Consider the following 19,335-nt stretch of genomic DNA (forward strand, 5'->3'; position numbering starts at 1 on the left):
AAACCTAGCAAACCTGTCCATTAGCTGAAATCAGTTCCAATCCTCCAAGTGTCTAGTTTATGTTTTCATCAATTAAACAAAGGTATAATATGAATGTACATTTGCAGATCCCTCTTCTCCATGGGCTATGTTCTGCAGAAGAACAAGAACCACATCCAGTTGCAGTTCAGGAGTCTGATGAGCAAAGGCAACTTGGTGCAAGTCACCAGCACCTTGGCTCCTTCACATTCAACCAGCAGCTGGGCCTCCAGGACAAGGAATGAGAAGACGACAGTGGCTGTGAGCAGGAAAATAGCCACCAAGAAGCTGGCTAAAGCTGTCAAGATCCCCAGGAAGGTCACCATGTCTAGAATGTGGTTGTGGAGATTAATGGAAGGAGGAGGCACATGTCAGAGCCCTAGGGGGGCTCACGTCAGGGCCCTAATGGGGCTCTGGGTGATCGCTACTTCCCACCACCCAACACAGATGTAATGAGGTTGAGTAATGTCCGCAAAAGAGAAACTAAACAACTAATTATTCCTCAAGAAAGGTTTTTAATGACTTACGACTATAAAGGCAACACAGACAGAATAAGAAAAACAGAATTAAAGACCAGCACTGAGTGAGGATTAATACAAATGGCAAGTTATACTGGAGACAAGTACAAGTAATATGCATTAACTACCTATTCCTTTAAGTGCACATATAAAAGGTAAATAATATTGAAAATAGTTACAAGCACATGCAACGCTACTATTACTGATTGCCTAGCAACTTCACATGTACTGTAACCACCCTTAAATACAATTCTATATGCAATACTAATACATTGATTAACTATATTTTACTAACCTTAACCTACCTATAACCTTATATAACAATTTATAAACTTTTATTGACTTTTATGATAAACTTGATGGTAACTTATACTGAAGACAGGCACAGCGAGTTGTAAAGCTATTATGGTTTATAAACTACTAGCTTCACCAGCACTGTACCCACTTTCAGCAAGGCACCAGACATATACAGTTATTATATATTGATTAACTATTGACTAATACACTTCAACCTCGATATAACGCTGTCCTCGGGAGCCAAAAAATCTTACCGTGTTATAGGTGAAACCGTGTTATATTGAACTTGCTTTGATCCACCGGAGTGCACAGCCCTGCCCCCCCCCCACCCCCCGGAGCACTGCTTTACTGCATTATATCCGAATTCGTGTTATATCGGGTGGCATTATATCGAGGTAGCGGTGTACTATTTTTAAACAACTTACTAATATAATTATATTAATACAGACTTAAGATTAACTAGCTCGAGCACAACCAGACCTTTCTGCTCCAAAACCTTGCCTTGCGTTCTTCCAAAGATACATTACCTTCAGTTGACCGTTTCCTGCACTGGTCAGGCACAGATAGCCGGTGAAGCGCAAGTCCCTTTGTTTCAGGGGGTGTATGTGATCCTGACAAAGAGTGATCTCTCTTTCAGTTCAACACACACACACACTTGCGTCTTTTAACCCTTTTTATACAGTATTTGCTGGCTGTGTTTTAAAACAGGTCAACCAATGAAGGTAGCCAAATGTTTCAGTGTGGTATTTGAGGTTGTTTTGAACTTATGAACTGTGCACCTGTGCTTAGCTCATCTCTTCTCTATGCAGCTAATTGTGGTCAATTTGCTAGAATCAAAAATCCTTGAGTTAGCTTAAAGAGGTATTTGGTTGCAGAGCATAGTAACCACAAGTCTGTATCTATCTTTACAGAGTTTCCTTTTTAGTCTATAAAACTTCCTAGCTAGATTTTGCTTATGCTTGCAGGATTCAACTGTATTCACTTCTTACAACTTCCAGAAGGTTGAGGCCTAACGGTGCTTAGCCTGACGCTACTTGACAACACTTATGCACATTAATCACAGTTTAGACAAGGAAAAGTGATGAAGTTTAGATCAGGTCAAGGGGAAAGCTAATGCCAACCACTGCACGTGGGCTGCATCTGCACTACAACTATAATGGTTTTTTTACACCAAGATCACTAACTTGAGCAGCCAATGCCATGTACAGTCCTAGTGGATGTAAAGCACAGGTAGTTTTTGCCTCAGTGTATCTTGTTGGGAATCAAACCTCTCTCTCCCACCTGGAGCTGATGAACATTCCTGGCTGGAGGGACACAGACTCCTATGACTCAAAAGGAAAGGAGGTGATAGAAAAGATCACAGGACTGACCCCAAAGAAGGTGAGATGCAAAAGGCAGAAGCAGGCAACTCATCTGGTGGACCTGAGAGACCACAGTGAAGATGGTGCAAAAATCACTATGTGGGAATTAGCAAATGTGATTAAAAAAAAAAAAAAAATCTTTGCCCAGCCCTAATCAAGGCATGTGTTACATTTCTCTCATGTGGATTTTCTCATGTCTAATCAGGTGTGAGCTCTTTTTGAAGCTTTTCCCACACTCAGAGCAATCATAAGGTTTCTCACTCGTGTGGATTCTCCGATGTATAATCAGGTCAGAGCTCCGATTGAAGCTTTTCCCACACTCAGAGCATGTGTAAGGCTTCTCTCCTGTGTGGATTCTCTGATGCATGATAAGGTTTGAGCTCTGATTGAAGCTTTACTCGCACTAAGAGCATGTGTAGGGTGTCTCTCCTGTGTGGATTCTCTCATGTGTGATAAGGTTTGAGCGATCATTGAAGTTTTTCCCGCACTAAGAGCATGTGTAGGGCGTCTCTCCTGTGTGGATTCGCTGATGTGAGATGAGGCTTGAACTATCAATGAAGCTTTTCCCGCACTCAGAGCACAAGTACGGCTTCTCTCCTGTGTGGGTTCTCTGATGTGTGGTAAGGGCTGAGTGCCGACTAAAGCTTTTCCCACACTCAGAGCACGTGTAGGGCTTCTCTCCTGTGTGGATTCTCTGATGCTTGATAAGAGTTGAGTGCTGCCCAAAGCTTTGCCTGCACTCAGAGCACGTGTACGGCTTCTCTCCTGTGTGGATTCTCTGATGTGTGGTAAGGCTTGAGTACTGACCGAAGCTTTTCCCGCACTCAGAGCACATGTACGGCTTCTCTCCTGTGTGGATTCTCTGATGTGTGATAAGGGTTGAGTGCTGACCAAAGCTTTTCCCGCACTCAGAACACATGTACGGCTTCTCTCCTGTGTGGATTCTCTGATGTGTGATAAGGGTTGAGTGCTGACCGAAGCTTTTCCCACACTCAGAGCATCCATAAGGTTTCTCACCCATGTGGCTTCTCCTATGTTTGCTCAGGGTAGAGCTGTGATTAAAGCTTTTCCCGCACTCAGAGCATGTGTAGGGTGTCTCTCCTGTGTGGATTCGCTGATGTGAGATGAGGCTTGAACTATCAATGAAGCTTTTCCTGCACTCAAAGCAAGTGTAGGGCTTCTCTCCTGTGTGCATTCTCTGATGTAAGATGAGGGCTGAATGATCACCGAAGCTTTTCCCGCACTCAGAGCACGTGTAGGGCTTCTCTCCAGTGTGGATTCTCTGATGTCTGATAAGGGCAGAGCTCCTACTGAAACTTTTCCCGCACTCATGGCATGTGAAGCGTCTCCCTTCCAAGTTGATTCTATCGCATGTTATAAGGTCTGAGTGGCTACTAAAGTTTTCCACTTGCCTCTGCTGAGTCTCACAGGCTTTTGCTTTTTCTGGGAGTGCACAACACCCGGAAACATTCCCTTTGGATCTTCCTGATAACGTCCCATGTGGTTCTACTTGCTCAGCATCTTCCTGCTGGGGTTTCTGCTCCTCATTCTCACTCACCATCCCATCACCTGAATGGGAGACAGAGAGAATCCAGACATAGGTCACTCCCTGCGCCAGAAAGAAAAGAAATCTCAGAGAGAGGAATGGAAAAAGGGATGAACAAACCAAAATATGTGTGGGAGAGATCAAACCTATCAGGAGCTGCTTTTCCGCAAACCCTTCCCCAGAGGAGAGAGGGAGGGATCAGTTTTGGTCCACATCTCACCAGAACACTCAGGGGAAAGCGAGATCGGGGAGGGACCTCCTGCCAGTTATCATTCAGAATAGGAGGGAAGTCATGAGTGGCATCTACCATCATGATTCCACATCTGCAGGGAACAATCCTGAACTTGGAGAGCTCATAGGGTCTTAATAGGGCTTCCCAAATGTTTCCTGCGTTCCCAAACAGTTTTTGAGTTGGTTTAACCAATTCCTCACCTGTGAAGGCAGCTCTCGGGCACACTTCTTTCTCAGAGCCCTGGAGGTCCGGGACCCATGGCTCTTCCCCTCGTTCCAGTTGCAAGATCACATCAGGTTTGGAAACTGGAAACCCTACTCCAGGCAAAGAAAACAGGGGAAGTCAGTGGAATTTGTGGGATACTTGTCAGAAGGAATATTCCATGGTTTTAACCCCAGATCATTTTTAAGCAGTAACATTCCAAGGCCAGCTTCCTTGGCTCAAAGTGGCAGGAGAGTTATTATTATTATAAATCATATGCATTACCTTAGTGCCTAAGGACCAACTAACAGTGGGTCCCCATTGTGTTAGCACCGTACAAACACAGAATAGTAGATGGCCAATGCCCTGAAGAATTTACAATCTAAATAGACAAGACAGAGACAGAATGGGGGAAGGGGTAGAACCCACTGTTAGAATAGAGATATTCAGGCCTGTCTATAAAGCCTATACTTTAAGAACTTAGGTGTATTTTTATCACTTTGTCTTTATACCCCTGTAACTAGCTTAGAATCAAAATCACAGTCTGCCTGTGTCTGGGCCTTGTCTCACTAGGAGAGTCTGAGGCCTTGTTCTCAGGCTAAGGCCTTTGGCTAAGCAGCAGGGGCAGCCATAAGCTGGGAAACGTAGGGTCACATCCTCACATCCCAAACCAGTCACACTGAAATAAGGTGCTATTGGGCTGATGGGAAGAGAATCCTGTCCGGATAGTGCCCATCACCACCAGATAAAGAAACAGATCTTAAGATGGTTAAAGAAAACTTAGTTTGATAGCATCCTGTTGTAGTCCTAAGGTTTAATCTGCTTGTTTGCATAGATATATCTTTTCTTATAAATTTGAGTATTTGATGTAATAGGTTTATAGATTTATATTAAAAATAAGTTTGGCTGTAATGCAAGAGACCTACAGGCTAAAACCCTGTATCTTAAGCTAAGGCAAAGTTAGAATATCTATATTGGTACCCTTTACCCAAAAAGGTAAAGATGACCCAAATAGATAAAACACCCACGCAGATGTCTAGAGACCTTTACCTAACTCAATAGACAATGCAGGATGGCAAAGGGGATTTTTCAAAGTTGTACCCACAGACGTAACAAGTACACCACAAGTGCGTACATACCTGTCATCCATACGCACATACATACTAGCCTATGGGGTAAGTGTACCCTAACATTTCTGTGGGGGAAGGATGAAATTTGGGCATAAGAGGAAGGATTTCTGACCAATGCCCTATAAAAAGGTGATTCATCTTGCCATTTTAGAGGCAATCTACTCTTCATTGTCTCCATCTTCAACAATGTATCAATACTACCGATCTACGACGGCTATTAACTATTAATAGGCCGTACTTAGTTTCTTTTCAAATTTTAAGTTTTAAGGGGACTAGGCTAAGCTTGGTTTCCCTACGCTTTGTTTCAGTTTAAGGTTTATTAAGTTAAGTTAGAGAGTAAACAGCTTTAACAGCTCTTTGCATTAGTTTCCTCAGCTAGAGGTGTGAAGCCGGAACCGCCAGAGGTGGGGTCCTGTATCTTCCGACACCAGGTTATTAAAATAGAGTGTGAGTATCAACCAAAGTTTGCAGCACATAATATTGTATTATCATATGGATCTCTTGAATACCAATAGTACAATTGCAACTCTATAATTCTTTTTTACCATCTGCTTACTATTTCATTGATTTTAAGAAAAGGTCTTTATGACTATATCTGTCTCAGTGTGAGCTTCCTGTCATACCCCCGAAAGTCTTTTTATAACATCTGTGAAGTCTGATTCAGGACGAACATTTATCTTCTGATCAAACAAATTGGCGAGCCTAAAGCCATACTAATTAATATCCATAATAATTATCAATTAATTAAAATTAATTAAATAAAATATATTAAGTGGATAAATTAAATAAACATTACTAACACACCCCAAATCAGGCTACACTGTCTGGCAAAAAATCACTTATCAATGGTTGTGGTTATGAAACACTCATTTCTGTATTGTTTTATCTTTACGGCCATCACTTCTACATTGTTAATCAGTCTGGTTCTCTAATTGTTTTTGTCTGTTGTATAATTAATTTTGCTAGGTGTAAGTTAATAGGATAGTGGGATATAATTGGTTAGAGAATTATGTTACAATATGTTAGAATTGGTTAGTTAAATTTCAGCACAATGATTGGCTAAGGTATAGCTGAGAATATTACTATATAAATGGAGCCAAACAGGAGAGGAAAGAGAAATTGGAATCATAGAATATCAGATTCTATGAATCATAGAAAATCAGGGTTGGAAGGGACCTGAAGAGGTCATCTACTCCAACCCCCGTTCGAAGCAGTACCAATTCCCAACTAAATCATTCCAGCCAGGGCTTTGTAAAGCCTGACCTTAAAAACTTCTAAGGAAGGAGATTCCACCACCTCCCAAGGTAACCCATTCCAGTGCTTCACCACCCTCCTAGTGAAAAAGTTTTTCCTAATATCCAACCTAAACCTCCCCCACTGCAACTTGAGTCCATTACTCCTTCTTCTGTCATCTGTTACCACTGAGAACAGTCTAGATCCATCCCCTCTCTTTGGAAACCCCCTTCAGGTAGTTAAAAACAGCTATCAAATCCCGCCTCATTGTTCTCTTCTGCAGACTAAATAATCCCAGTTCCCTCAACCTCTCCTCATAAGTCATGTGTTCCAGTTCCCTAGTAATTTTTGTTGCCCTCCGCTGGACGCTTTCCAATTTTTCCATAATCTTATCGTAGTGTGGGGCCCAAAACTGGACACAATACTCCAGATGAGGTCGCACCAATGTTGAATGTTTGTTAAGGGGGGGGGGAGAGAATGGGAAACGGGAAGGCTCTGCGGCATCAGAGTTGGGAAAGGAACACTGGGGAACAGACTGTATTGGGGTATAGAGATAAGCCCAACCGGTGTGAAGGGCTTCGGAATATGTAATTTTATAGGGGTAAAAATTGTACAGGCTACACTACCACACTGTGACATCATCAACAAAGTGGCCATTTGTGCCTGGGTAGGGGCCCTGCTATGGGAGAGAGGAATGCAGCAAGGACTCAGGATTGGTGGCCAGGGTCGCTGTGCATAGAGATGGGGAGGTTATATGGGGAGGGGGGTAATGAGTGGGAGAGGGAGGTCAAGAGTTAAAATAATAATATTTGGGGGAAAATGTATAATGAAGTGAAACTGAACAGAAATAAAACTGGAGTGTAGGCTCTAAAGCAACAAGGCTTCGGTAGGGATTCGGGGTTAAAGGTCTGGGATCCCCCACAGCTCTAGATCCCCAAACCTCCTCTCCCTCCCACTGATCCACCCAGCCCACTTTCTGGGTGTCCTTCCTCCACACTCCCCTCCCCTTCTACCCATTACTCTCAGCCATCACCACCTCCCGGTACCTTGGCAGCTTCTTGTATTCTCTCCTCGTCTCTCACTACCTCATCCCTCCCTGATGGTTCTTAGTTCTAATCCTGGACACACCCTCCCCATGTCCTGACACACCAGAATTATCTATGCCCCTGCTTCTCCTCCCCTCCCACGGCTCTCTTATCCCTTCATCCGTGGGGTCCTGAATGGCAACATTATACGCCCTCCTATCAAAAGAAGGGCTCATCTGACTGTCACACAAGCCATGCATGAGTCATACAGCTATTAACTCAATTTAGAATTCTACAGACGGCATATTTTCCTCTTAAAATGAGCAAAAGGCATGAAAGCTACAGTTATTAATGTAGTTATTAATGTAGCCAATAAGGATACATTAAATGCAATTTTAAAATGACTGACGGCACCAGAAAAGCATATGTCCAAAAATTATACTAGCGGGTGGGAGAAACTTGTATGATAAATAAAGGTATAAAGTCATTACTACTCAGAGTCTTTAGAGAAAGCTTCTAATAACCGAGGGGACATGACTCCTTACCCAGAAAGACCACCGTCTCATAGTTCTCCTGCATGACATCCTTGTAGAGGGCTCTCTGAGTGGGGTCCAGCAGAGCCCCCTCTTCCCTGGTGAAATACACAACCACTTCGTCAAAAGTCACCGGCCCCTGAAAGAGTGAGAGTCCAACACTCAGTACCTGCTGCTCCACTCACAGCCCCACTATTCACAGAACAGCAGCACCAGGTAAATGGAAGCTCAGGGAGGCACATGTTAACAGAGTCCCACTCCACCTTCCTTAGAGCAGCCAGGAGGCATCAGAGGGGAGAAAGAGAGAACCTTTGTGTCTCCCAGCTTATAGACGGAGGCAGGATCTTCACATTTATCACATACCTACTAGCCAGAGCTTGATATAGGGGATGGGGCTGTCTCTGGACCCTGCTGGTGGCTCCCTGGTTGGAATCCCAACACTCTCCAAATAAAATATATGGAAGAAAGGAGAAGTCAATAATAAAGAATATAAGTGAGAAGGTCAGAATTGCAGAAAATTGGTAAGAGAAGCTATCAGAAATCAACCACCAATCAATGAAAATAAGAAGGAAGCTTTTAAAAGTATATTAAGTACAAAATTAATCCTAACAATGGTAGTGGTAAATTACTAGACGGAAATGGCAGAATTATCAAAAATAATGCAGAAAAGGTAAAAGTGTTCAATAAATATTTTTCTCCTGGATTTGGAGAAAAACGGATGATGTACTTATATCATAAGATGTTGAAGATGACACTCTTTCCATTCCAAAAAGAACTCAGAAGGACGTTAAACAGCAGCTATGAAAGCTAGACGTGTTTAAATCAGCAGGTCGATAACTTGTATCCAAGAGTTTTAAAAGACCTGATGGAGAAGCATGGTGGACTATTAATGTTGATCTTAATTACGACTTGGAACACTGGGGAAATTCCAGAAGACTGGAATAAAGCTAATGCTGTGCCAATATTTAAAAAGTGTAAAAGAGATGACCCAGCTAATTACTAGCGTGTCAGTCTGATATCGATACTGGACAAGATAATGGAGCAGCCAATACTGGATTTCATTAATAAAGAATTAAAGGAGGGTAATATAATTAGTACCAATTAACAAAAGTTTAGAGAAAATAGATCCTATCCAACTAACTGGATATCCTTATTGGATAAGATCAAAAGTTTGGTTGCAGCTAATAGTATTGATGTAATATACCTAGACTTCTATAACGCATATGACTTGGTTCAGCACAATATTTTGACTAAAAAACTAGAATGATACAAAATAAACACGGCATACATTAAATAGATTAAAAACTAGGATTGTAAATGGGGAACCATGGTCGAGTGGATTTATTTCTAGCGGGTTCCGCAAGGATTGGATCTTGGCCCTGTGCTATTTAACATTCTTATCAATGACCTAAAAGAGAATATAAAATCATCACTGATCAAGTTTGCAGTTGTCAGAAAGATTGGGGGTGGTGGTAACTAATCAAGTGTCAGATTCAGGCTCCAGCACTGGGTGTCTGAGAAGTTTTCCCAGCCCTGGCTGGAGGGTTATTTCCTGTTCCACAAAGAAGAGAAGTTCCATTCCCAACTCCTGTGCCTTGAAATTAGGCCCTGATACTACACCCCATATTCAGCATAGTGGTATGATTATAATAGGATTAGGTCATAATCATGATGCATTTTGTGCAAGATGCGTCATGTTCAGTGTCATTGGAAAAGTTATGATTTGCTGAATATGATTGTTCTATTTATGTGCATGTATCATGTTCGTATCTGAAGTTATGGATATTGACTGTGTATCTGTATTTAAAATGTGCTTACTCTGGGTAACACCCACAATGAGCCTTTCAGGTACAACAAAGAAGCCAGACAGTGCTGATGGCTCATCAACAAAGACAATGGACCGTGGAAGAGCTTAGCCTTCCTGTGAATGTTTCAGCCAGCCTATGAGTCACGGCTACTATGACTCAGCAGGGCATGCTAGGACATGTGACCAGACCACATGACACTAAACTCCATTTTGGTACCTGTATTTTTCCACAAACTGGACTGCAAACTCAGTTTGGAAAAAGGGGGTTCCGCCATATGGAAAAGCTACATAAGGTGGGGTGTGACATCATCTCTTGGCCTCATTCCGCACACAAGAAAACTCCTGGAAACACCTCAGAAACAAAGACTGAACTAGGGGAAAGTGTTGGTCCCAGGGTAAAGGGATTTCTAGCTTGTGTATGGAAACTTAGTGGACTGCTTGTGTCATCAGTCAGGGTGAGAAATTGCTAATTCAAATTCTATCCATCTAGTATGTTAGGCTTAGTTTGAGTTTTTGGTTATTTGCTAAGTAATCTGCTTTGATCTGTTTGCTATCACTTATTGCTGGGAAATTGGCTTTTGTCTTCTATCTGTCCTTGAGTGGCTTAGGTAAAGCACTCAGGTAGCTTAGTTGGGTATATGGCACCACCTACTGTCGTGTGGGTGATAACAGGACCTGGAGAGGCTGGCTGAATCTCCAGCAAAGCAGTGTGAGAAGGACCAGCCCAGCTTCAGGGTTAGAGGGCACAGTGGTTCCCAGAAGCCCCCTAGACTGCACCCCAGGGTGACAACCCCTCACACCCACGATTATACAAGTCTCAGCAGTTTTGTCACATCCTGTCCCCTCCCATTCCAAACCCGAGATAGTTCCTGCCTCCCACCGCCTGTAGCAGCTCCCACCCTCCTATGCCTTTCCTGCTCCTCTCCCTCCAAGCAGAACCCACCACCAGCTCCCTGAGAATCCCTTACCTGAGCCAGCTCCATTGCAGCCATTTCCTTCCTGCTGGGAGGAGGGGATAATTTGGAGTGAAACGTGGACGTTATTCTGTAGCCTGCCAAGGAGAGAAGGGCAATGTGAGAGAATTCAGACAGGGTTTCTGTCCTTTCCACATGTCGATTCCCTCCAGGATTTTTCCCTGGTAATGGACATTCTAGGTTCTGCCAGACTGTGAAGCACAGAGTGACCTTATTCAAGTACAGGCCTAGCCCCTGCCAGTAGCAGAGACTCTCGTTACACTTAAAAAGTTTGCGGACGATACCAAGCTGGGATGGGTTGCAAGTGCTTTGAAGGATAGAATTAAAATTCAAAATGATCTGGACAAACTGGAGAAATGGTCTGAAGTATAGAGGATGAAATTTAATAGGGACAAATTCAAAGTACTCCACTTGGGAAGGAACAATCAGTTGCACACATAGAAAATGGGAAATGATTGCCTAGGAAGGAGTACTGCAGAAATGGATCTGGGAGTCACAGTGGATCACAAGCTAAATATGAGTCAACAGTGTTACATTGTTAAAAAAAAGCAAGTATAATTCTGAGATGTATTAGCAGCAGTATTGTAAGCAAGACATGAGAAGTAATTCTTCCGCTCTACTCCGCACTGATTAGGCCTCAGCTGGAGTAGTGTGTCCAGTTCTGGGCCCCACATTTAAGGAAAGATGTGGACAAATTGGAGAAAGTCCAGAGAACAGCAACAAAAATGATTAAAGGTCTAGAAAACATGACCTATGAGGGAAGACTGAAAAAATTGTGTTTGTTTAGTCCGGAGAAGATATGATCAGTTTTCAAGTACATAAAAGTTCGTTTCAAGGAGGAGGGAGAAACATTGTTCTTCTTAACCTCTGAGGATAGTACAAGAAGCAATGGGCTTAAATTGCAGGACGGAAGATTTAGGTTGGACATTAGAAAAACTTCCTAACTTTCAGAGTGGTTAAGAGAGGAGTTGTAAGAGAGGAGTATGACTGCTCAGAGCTCCGGTATGAAACTGCAGAAAAACCTGAGAGTCTCTGGATAAAGTTGAGAAGTGTGAGCAACAAGGGTGATGTCGTGGTTGGAGTCTGCTATAGACCACCAGACTAGGGGGATGAGGTGGACGAGGCTTTCTTCTGGAAACTAGCAGAAGTTGCTAGATCGCAGGCCCTGGTTCTCATTGGAGACTTTAATCACCCTGATATCTGCTGGGAGAGCAATACAGCGACACAGACAATCCAGGAAGTTTTTGGATAGTGTAGGGGACAATTTCCTGGTGCAAGTGCTGGAGGAACCAACTAGGGGCAGAGCTTTTCTTGACCTGCTGCTCACAAACAGGGAAGAATTAGTAGGGGAAGCAAAAGTGGATGGGAACCTGGGAGGCAGTGACCATGAGATGGTCGAGTTCAGGATGCTGACACAAGGAAGAAAGGAGAGCAGCAGAATACGGACCGTGGACTTCAGAAAAGCAGACTTTGACTCCCTCAGGGAACAGATGGGCAGGATCCCCTGGGAGAATAACATGAAGGGCAAAGGGGTCCAGGAGAGCTGGCTGTATTTTAAAGAATCCTTATTGCAGTTGCAGGAACAAACCATCCCGATGTGTAGAAAGAATAGTAAATATGGCAGGTGACCAGCTTGGCTAAACAGTGAAATCCTTGCTGATCTTAAACGCAAAAAAGAAGCTTACAAGAAGTGGAAGATTGGACAAATGACCAGGGAGGAGTATAAAAATATTGCTCAGGCATGCAGGAGTGAAATCAGGAAGGCCAAATCACACTTGGAGTTGCAGCTAGCAAGAGATGTTAAGAGTAACAAGAAGGGTTTCTTCAGGAATGTTAGCAACAAGAAGAAAGTCAAGGAAAGTGTGGGCCCCTTACTGAATGAGGGAGGCAACCTAGTGACCGAGGATGTGGAAAAAGCTAATGTACTCAATGATTTTTTTGCCTCTGTCTTAACGAACAAGGTCAGCTCCCAGACTGCTGCACTGGGCAGCACAATATGGGGAGAAGGTGACCAGCCCTCTGTGGAGAAAGAAGTGGTTCGGGACTATTTAGAAAAACTGGACGTGCACAAGTCCATGGGGCCGGATGCGCTGCATCCGAGGGTGCTAAAGGAGTTGGCGGGTGAGATTGCAGAGCCATTACCCATTATTTTTGAAAACTCATGACGATCGGGGGAGGTCCCGGATGACTGGAAAAAGGCTAATGTAGTGCTCATCTTTAAAAAAGGGAAGAAGGAGGATCCGGGGAACTACAGGCCAGTCGGCCTCACCTCAGTCCCTGGAAAAATCATGGAGCAGGTCCTCAAGGAATCAATTGTGAAACACTTAGAGGAGAGAAAAGTGATCAGGAACAGTCAGCATGGATTCACCAAGGGGAAGTCATGCCTGACTAACCTAATTGCCTTCTATGATGAGATAACTGGCTGTGTGGATGAGAGGAAAGCAGTGGATGTGTTATTCCTTGACTTTAGCAAAGCTTTTGATATGGTCTCCCACAGTATTCTTGCCGTCAAGTTAAAGAAGTATGGGCTGGATGAATGGACTGTAAGGTGGATAGAAAGCTGGGTAGATCGTCGGGCTCAACGGGTAGTGATCAATGGCTCCATGTCTAGTTGGCAGCCGGTTTCAAGTGCAGTGCCCCAAGGGTCAGTCCTGGGGCCGGTTTTGTTTAATATCTTTATTAATGATCTGGAGGATGGTGTGGACTGCACTTTCAGCAAGTTTGCAGATGACACTAAACTAGGAGGCGTGGTAGATACACTAGAGGGTAGGGATTGAATACAGAGGGACCTAGACAAATTAGAGGATTGGGCCAAAAAAAAACCCTGATGAGGTTCAACAAGGACAAGTGCAGAGTCCTGCACTTAGGACGGAAGAATCCCATGCACTGCTACAGACTAGGGACCAAATGGCTAGGTAGCAGTTCTGCAGAAAAGGACCTAGGGGTGACAGTGGACAAGCTGGATATGAGTCAACAGTGTGCTCTTGTTGCCAAGAAGGCTAACGGCATTTTGGGTTGTATAAGTAGGGGCACTGCCAGCAGATTGAGGAACGTGATCGTTCCCCTTTATTCGACATTGGTGAAGCCTCATCTAGAAGACTGTGTCCAGTTTTGGGCCCCACACTAGAAGAAGGATGTGGAAAAATTAGAAAGAGTCCAGCAGAGGGCAACAAAAATGATTAGGAGTCTGGAGCACATGACTTATGAGGAGAGGCTGAGGGAACTGGGATTGTTTAGTCTCCAGAAGAGAAGAGAAGAATGAGGGGAGATTTAATAGCAGTCTTCAACTACCTGAAGGGGGGTTCCAAAGAGGATGGAGCTCGGCTGTTCTCAGTGGTGGCAGATGACAGAACAAGGAGCAATGGTCTCAAGTTGCAGTGGGGGAGGTCTAGGTTGGATATTAGGAAACACTATTTCACTAGGAGGGTGGTGAAGCACTGGAATGCATTACCTAGGGAGATGGTGGAGTCTCCTTCCTTGGAGATTTTTAAGGCCCGGCTTGACAAAGCCCTGGCTGGGATGATTTAGTTGGGAATTGGTCCTGCTTTGAGCAGGGGGTTGGACTAGATGACCTCTTGAGGTCCCTTCCAACCCTGATATTCTATGATTAAGCAGTGGAATAAATTGCTTAGGGAGATTGTGGAATCTCCATCATTGGGGATTTTTAAGAGAAGGCTGGACCAACACCTCTCAGGCATGGTCTAGATCGGGGTGGCCAACATGTGGCTTTTTAGAATTTAATATGTGGCTCCTTGTATCGGTACCAACTCCGGGGCTGGAGCTACAGGCACCAACTTTCCAATGTGCTGGGTGTGCTCACTACTCAGCTACAGGCCAGCAGCTCTCACCTGAGACCTGACAAACCCATCACACCAAACATCTCTTGGAGGATGATCCTGTGAGGTGTCTACCAAAAGCTCATAACTGGTCAAGACTCATAATGACTGAGGATTAATGTGCTAAGAGAGGGGTGCAGGGTATGGACAAGAATAAATAATAAACACACATATCATCATTCTTAATGTATTTTCATCTTCTAATTCCCATAACCCACTAATTATCCCTGGCTGCCCCCGGGAGCCTGGGGAGGGAGTACTAGTAAACTCCTGTGGCCAGTGTGGAACCGAAGGCACAAGGATCTTTCAAAAAGCAACAGAGGGTCCTGTGGCACCTTTGAGACTAACAGAAGTACTGGGAGCATAAGCTTTCGTGGGTTAGAACCTCACTTCTTCAGATGCAAGTCTGAAGAAGGATCTTTCAGTGTCTGGCTCAAAGTCACCCACTTCACTGGATAAATCCCTAGTTGCTGGGCTCTGCAGTGGGGTGGGGAGGTGAATTCCATTCGTGGGCATGGACACCCACCCCCAATCCTCACCCCGATCTCAGACACTATCCCAACCTTCCCCTGCAGTAATGGACCCACTTTATGCCACCAGAGCCATCTGCCATGGGACCTACATGGAAGAATTAAGATTGGTGCCTTAGCTGTGAATTTCCATCCCCTAGTGTATTGCGATTGCTGTTAAGTGGTTTGGCAAAAATAATTTTGTCTATTTCTTTTTTTAAATTTCAATTGATGATATCGATAGTTATTTTAAAGCCCTTTTTTAATGTTTAGAATTTCAATGTTCAGAGCTGTGGGAAGTTATGGGGATCGTCAGACAACAATTATTTAATTACAGCAAATGTTGAGATTCGAAAAGCCAAATCATATAACTGTTCAAACACAAATTGTCAATGTCACCTGCAAAATATAGTGTAAATATCCTTAAATCAAACTCGACTTTCTCCAGAAGCATTTCTGTATTATACTTATATACATATTTTTTCATCTGTGGGTGTACGGTAAGTACTTGTGGCACCTTAGAGACTAACAAATTTATTTGAGCATAAGCTTTTGTGGGCTACAGCCCACTTCATCAGATGCATAGAATGGAACATATAGTAAGAAGATACATATATACATACAGAAAAAGAAAAGGTGGAAGTTGCCATTCCAACTTTAAGAGGTTAATTAATTAAGATGAGTTATTATCAGCAGGAAAAAAAAAATTTTGTAGTGATAATCAAGATGGCCCATTTCAGACAGTTGACAAGAGGTGTGAGGATAATTACTGCAATTTATTAATAAAAACCCAATCCTTTCAAGCGTACTTTTAAGTAATGAAGTACTTTAATTCTTTCACTTCCTAGACTGCAATACTTACTTTGAGGATAATTACACCCTCCCTGTGATGTATTTTACTCTCAGTACCGTAACTCCATTGTGATGTAGCTCCTGTTTGGGAGTTCTGCTGAGGCCAGTGGCATTATGATCAGAAGGTGACACTCTGACACATGAGCAGAGACACATGGGGGAGGGTGGAGAATGAGGTAACATGGAGGCTAGCAGGGTTGAATATGGCCCTACAGAGTGTGTGGAGCCAACTCCCTCTCAGCCTCTCCTCTTTCCTACCTCCCAGAGTGAGTGACTCTGATAAATCTTTCCCTGAAATCTAAATAGCCCCAGTATGTGGGACAGTAATTAATGCAGGTACCATGGGTGTTGCAGCGCCAACCCCCTGCCTGGATGACGGGGATGAAGAACTGCAGTAGAAACAGGTTAGGCTGGGAGAGGGCACAGCTGATGTGGGACTGGGAGCGGAGTTGACCAAGAGGCCAGAACTCATGCGGGGTTGGGACAAGAAGTGAACAGGACTGGGTAGAGGCACTTCTGTGTATTTTCCCGTTTACCATCCTGCCATGTATTTAATTTAGAAACTTTTCATTCACATTTAAACACATTGGAGCTAAGCTATGTTGAGGCATTTCCACTTACATTGGTACAGTTTTAATTAGGTGCTTAATCAGATGCAAATTCAACACAAAGCAGTCAATATTTGGTCTCCTTTCATTCATTAACTTGACTGTGTGCTGTGCATTGCTTTTAAAAAAAAGATGGTGTGAGCGAGTGTCAAAAGTTCAGGAATTAAGAAATGGAAATTAGGTGTCAGTTCCTTTCTCATGCGTTTATCTCATAATTTTAATTTCAGTTTTGAATCAGTATTAATACCATGTTGTTTTAATAGCATTAGGGTCTATTTGTATAATTGTTTGCAAGATCTCATTGGATATTGTGAACCAGCAATCTTAACCTTTTATTTTGAGATTAATAAATACAATCCAGCGTAACACTCCTGAAACACTGTAAGCGCTGGCCGGTGACATGCTCCCTAGAGAGCAAACACCTGACGAGCCCTTTCGCCCTAAAAAGTGCTTTTGGCTCTTTGACATTGCTTTATCCGCCCCACCAGAAAATGCTATAGGTAACCAGGTAATTACAGCATAACTTCACTAGGTATAGTTCTACCAGCTATGTGCCAAAATTCAAATGGTTCTCTGTTTCATTTTTCATTCAGCTTTGCAATTCTTAAATCCCATTTAAAAGCTGGAAGTGAAATAACCAAAGTCAAGTTAAGAAGAGAGTGACATCGGGCACAGGTGGGGGTAAAACAATAGAGGGAAAGAACTGACTGCAAAAAAAAGTAACATCCCAAACTATCAGAGCCCCAGACCCCCATCCAAGTGAATCCACCCCAGCCAGGCATATCAAGCTGGGCCCCTGAAAAATCGCCCATCCCGTCTGGCAGTGAATGCTGCGTGTTCCAGATGGAGCTATGGTGTGTGTGTCTGCTCCACTGACATGCTGCTTTGATACAGAATGCAAAACGGTCACAGGGAGCAAAGACATGGACTCCTACAAAACAAAATCCCAGATACACCTCCAACATCCCACCTCTACACTGTCTGCCATCCCCTCCCCCAACTCCACATGGCCATTCTCAGCCTATTGCTAACAGTTCCTGCCAGCCTTCAGCACTATAAATAAATAAAACATGGTGTTACAAAAGTGCCAGAGAAACCTGATCACCTTTGGGAGGAGGGGAAAACACCCCAATCAGAAGAGATTTGAACTGCGCATTAGAGAAGTGGGGAGAAAATGGGGTACAATAAGTGGAGACCGTCTAAGGAATTTGAGAAAGGGGGGGGGGTCACCATGGATTTTGAAAGGATTGACCCGGGGTCCTCTGGAGCTGTAGAACAGCCTCATTAATTGCTCTCTAGATGGACCAGACCCGCACACGCAGGAGAGAAGGGGGGCAGGGCTGGAGAGGATGGGAGGGTCCCCACGGGAGGGGGCAGCGGTAAAGCCGAGGGGATCTCAGCCCCCCCTTCTCTCCCCGGGGGTCACCTGTTCTTCTCCTCCCCGGGCCATGTCTGGACTGCACAGACATTTTCCATCCGCCCCTTTTCCCAGGTGTCCCCCCCGCCCAACCCCACGCAGAGACCCCAGTGGGGGTTGTTCCCCACCCCCCGTGGGGCCCCAGGGCAGAGCCTGGCCGGGCCCAGGGGCGTTGGGCTCCCGCTGGGACAGCAGCTCCGAGTAGGGTTACCATATGTCCGGATTTTCCCGGACATGTCCGGCTTTTTGGGCCTCAAATCCCCGTGCGGGGGGAAATCCCAAAAAGCCAGACATGTCCGGGAAAATCGGGACATGCGGGGCCAGCGGTGCTGGGCCGGGGCCGGGCCGGGGGCGCTGGGCTGGCGGTGCTGGGCCGGCGGTGCTGGGCCAGGGGCTGGCCCAGGGCCCGAGCCGACCCTGGCTGGAGATGCTGGGAGGGCCAGACTGGGCCGCACGTCCTCCCCCACCCCTTACCTGCTTCAGGCTTCCCGCGAATCAAATGTTCATGGGAAGCAGGGGAGGGGGCGGAGTTAGGGCGGGGACTTTGGGGAAAGGGGTGGAGTTGGGGCGTGGGCGGGGCCCCATGGAGTGTCCTCTTTTTGGACACTCAAAATACGGTAACCCTAGTTCCGAGCCCCCGGCGGGCGCTGCCCCCAGGGAGCAGATCCCCGGGGCTCGCTCCGGTATCTGGAGGCTGCAGCTCCGCAGCGGGGCGGGCAGAGCCCGGGGCGGCCCAGCGGGAGCAGGGCGCGGGCCGGGCACGGGGGGGTTAATGGGTCTCCCCAGCAGAGACCTTCCTGCTCAGCCCGGCCCCGCAGCGCCAGGAAGCAGCAGCGGGTGAGCGCTGCCTCTGCGCATGCGGGACTCCCCCTCCCGATCTGCGCGCATGCCCAGAGCCGGGAGACACAAACCTCTTCTCCAGCCCCGGGAGAGGCTGCAATGGCCCTGCACGAGCCAGGCAGAGCCGCAGCGCCCCGCGCGCGTTCACAGCCCGGCTTGTCCTTCCCACTCAACGTCACTTCCGTTCCCCGGAGAGGCAGGAACAACATCTCCCAGCCTGCCCAGGAGATCGCTTCCGCCCTCTTCAGCAGAAGTAAGGGAGGGTTTCAGCAGCTGTCCTCCTCCGCCTCCCTGTCTAACGTCACTTCCGCTCCCTGCAGACTTAGGAACTACATCTCCCAGACTGCACCGGGGGCGCGGGGGGTGCTTCCGCCCTCTCTAGCCCAGGTAAGCTGAAA

General features: G+C 45.3%; 2 protein-coding genes across 4 annotated transcripts in view; one reads left to right on the forward strand and one right to left on the reverse strand.

The window, feature by feature from the left end:
* Window positions 1-513: 513 nt before the first annotated feature.
* LOC128823049 (zinc finger protein 135-like) lies at window positions 514-19,091 on the reverse strand. The gene is made up of 5 exons (XM_054005092.1): window positions 19,009-19,091; window positions 10,870-10,952; window positions 8,107-8,233; window positions 4,173-4,286; window positions 514-3,763 (listed from the first exon to the last, which is right to left on the reverse strand). Exons 2-5 carry the CDS (start codon window positions 10,891-10,893, stop codon window positions 2,682-2,684), a joined length of 1,347 nt encoding a protein of 448 aa, XP_053861067.1. The 5' UTR covers window positions 10,894-10,952; window positions 19,009-19,091; the 3' UTR covers window positions 514-2,681.
* Window positions 19,037-19,335, forward strand: part of LOC128823104 (zinc finger protein 891-like) — a 37,249-nt gene continuing 36,950 nt past the window's right edge. For all 3 annotated transcript variants that reach the window (XM_054005208.1, XM_054005207.1, XM_054005209.1), the window contains exon 1: window positions 19,037-19,324. In XM_054005208.1, coding sequence (XP_053861183.1) covers window positions 19,037-19,324 — 288 coding nt within the window. The remainder of the gene's footprint in view (window positions 19,325-19,335) is intronic.

This window comes from Malaclemys terrapin, chromosome 15 (assembly GCF_027887155.1).
Source record: "Malaclemys terrapin pileata isolate rMalTer1 chromosome 15, rMalTer1.hap1, whole genome shotgun sequence".
In the NCBI taxonomy this organism is placed as follows: domain Eukaryota; kingdom Metazoa; phylum Chordata; order Testudines; family Emydidae; genus Malaclemys; species Malaclemys terrapin.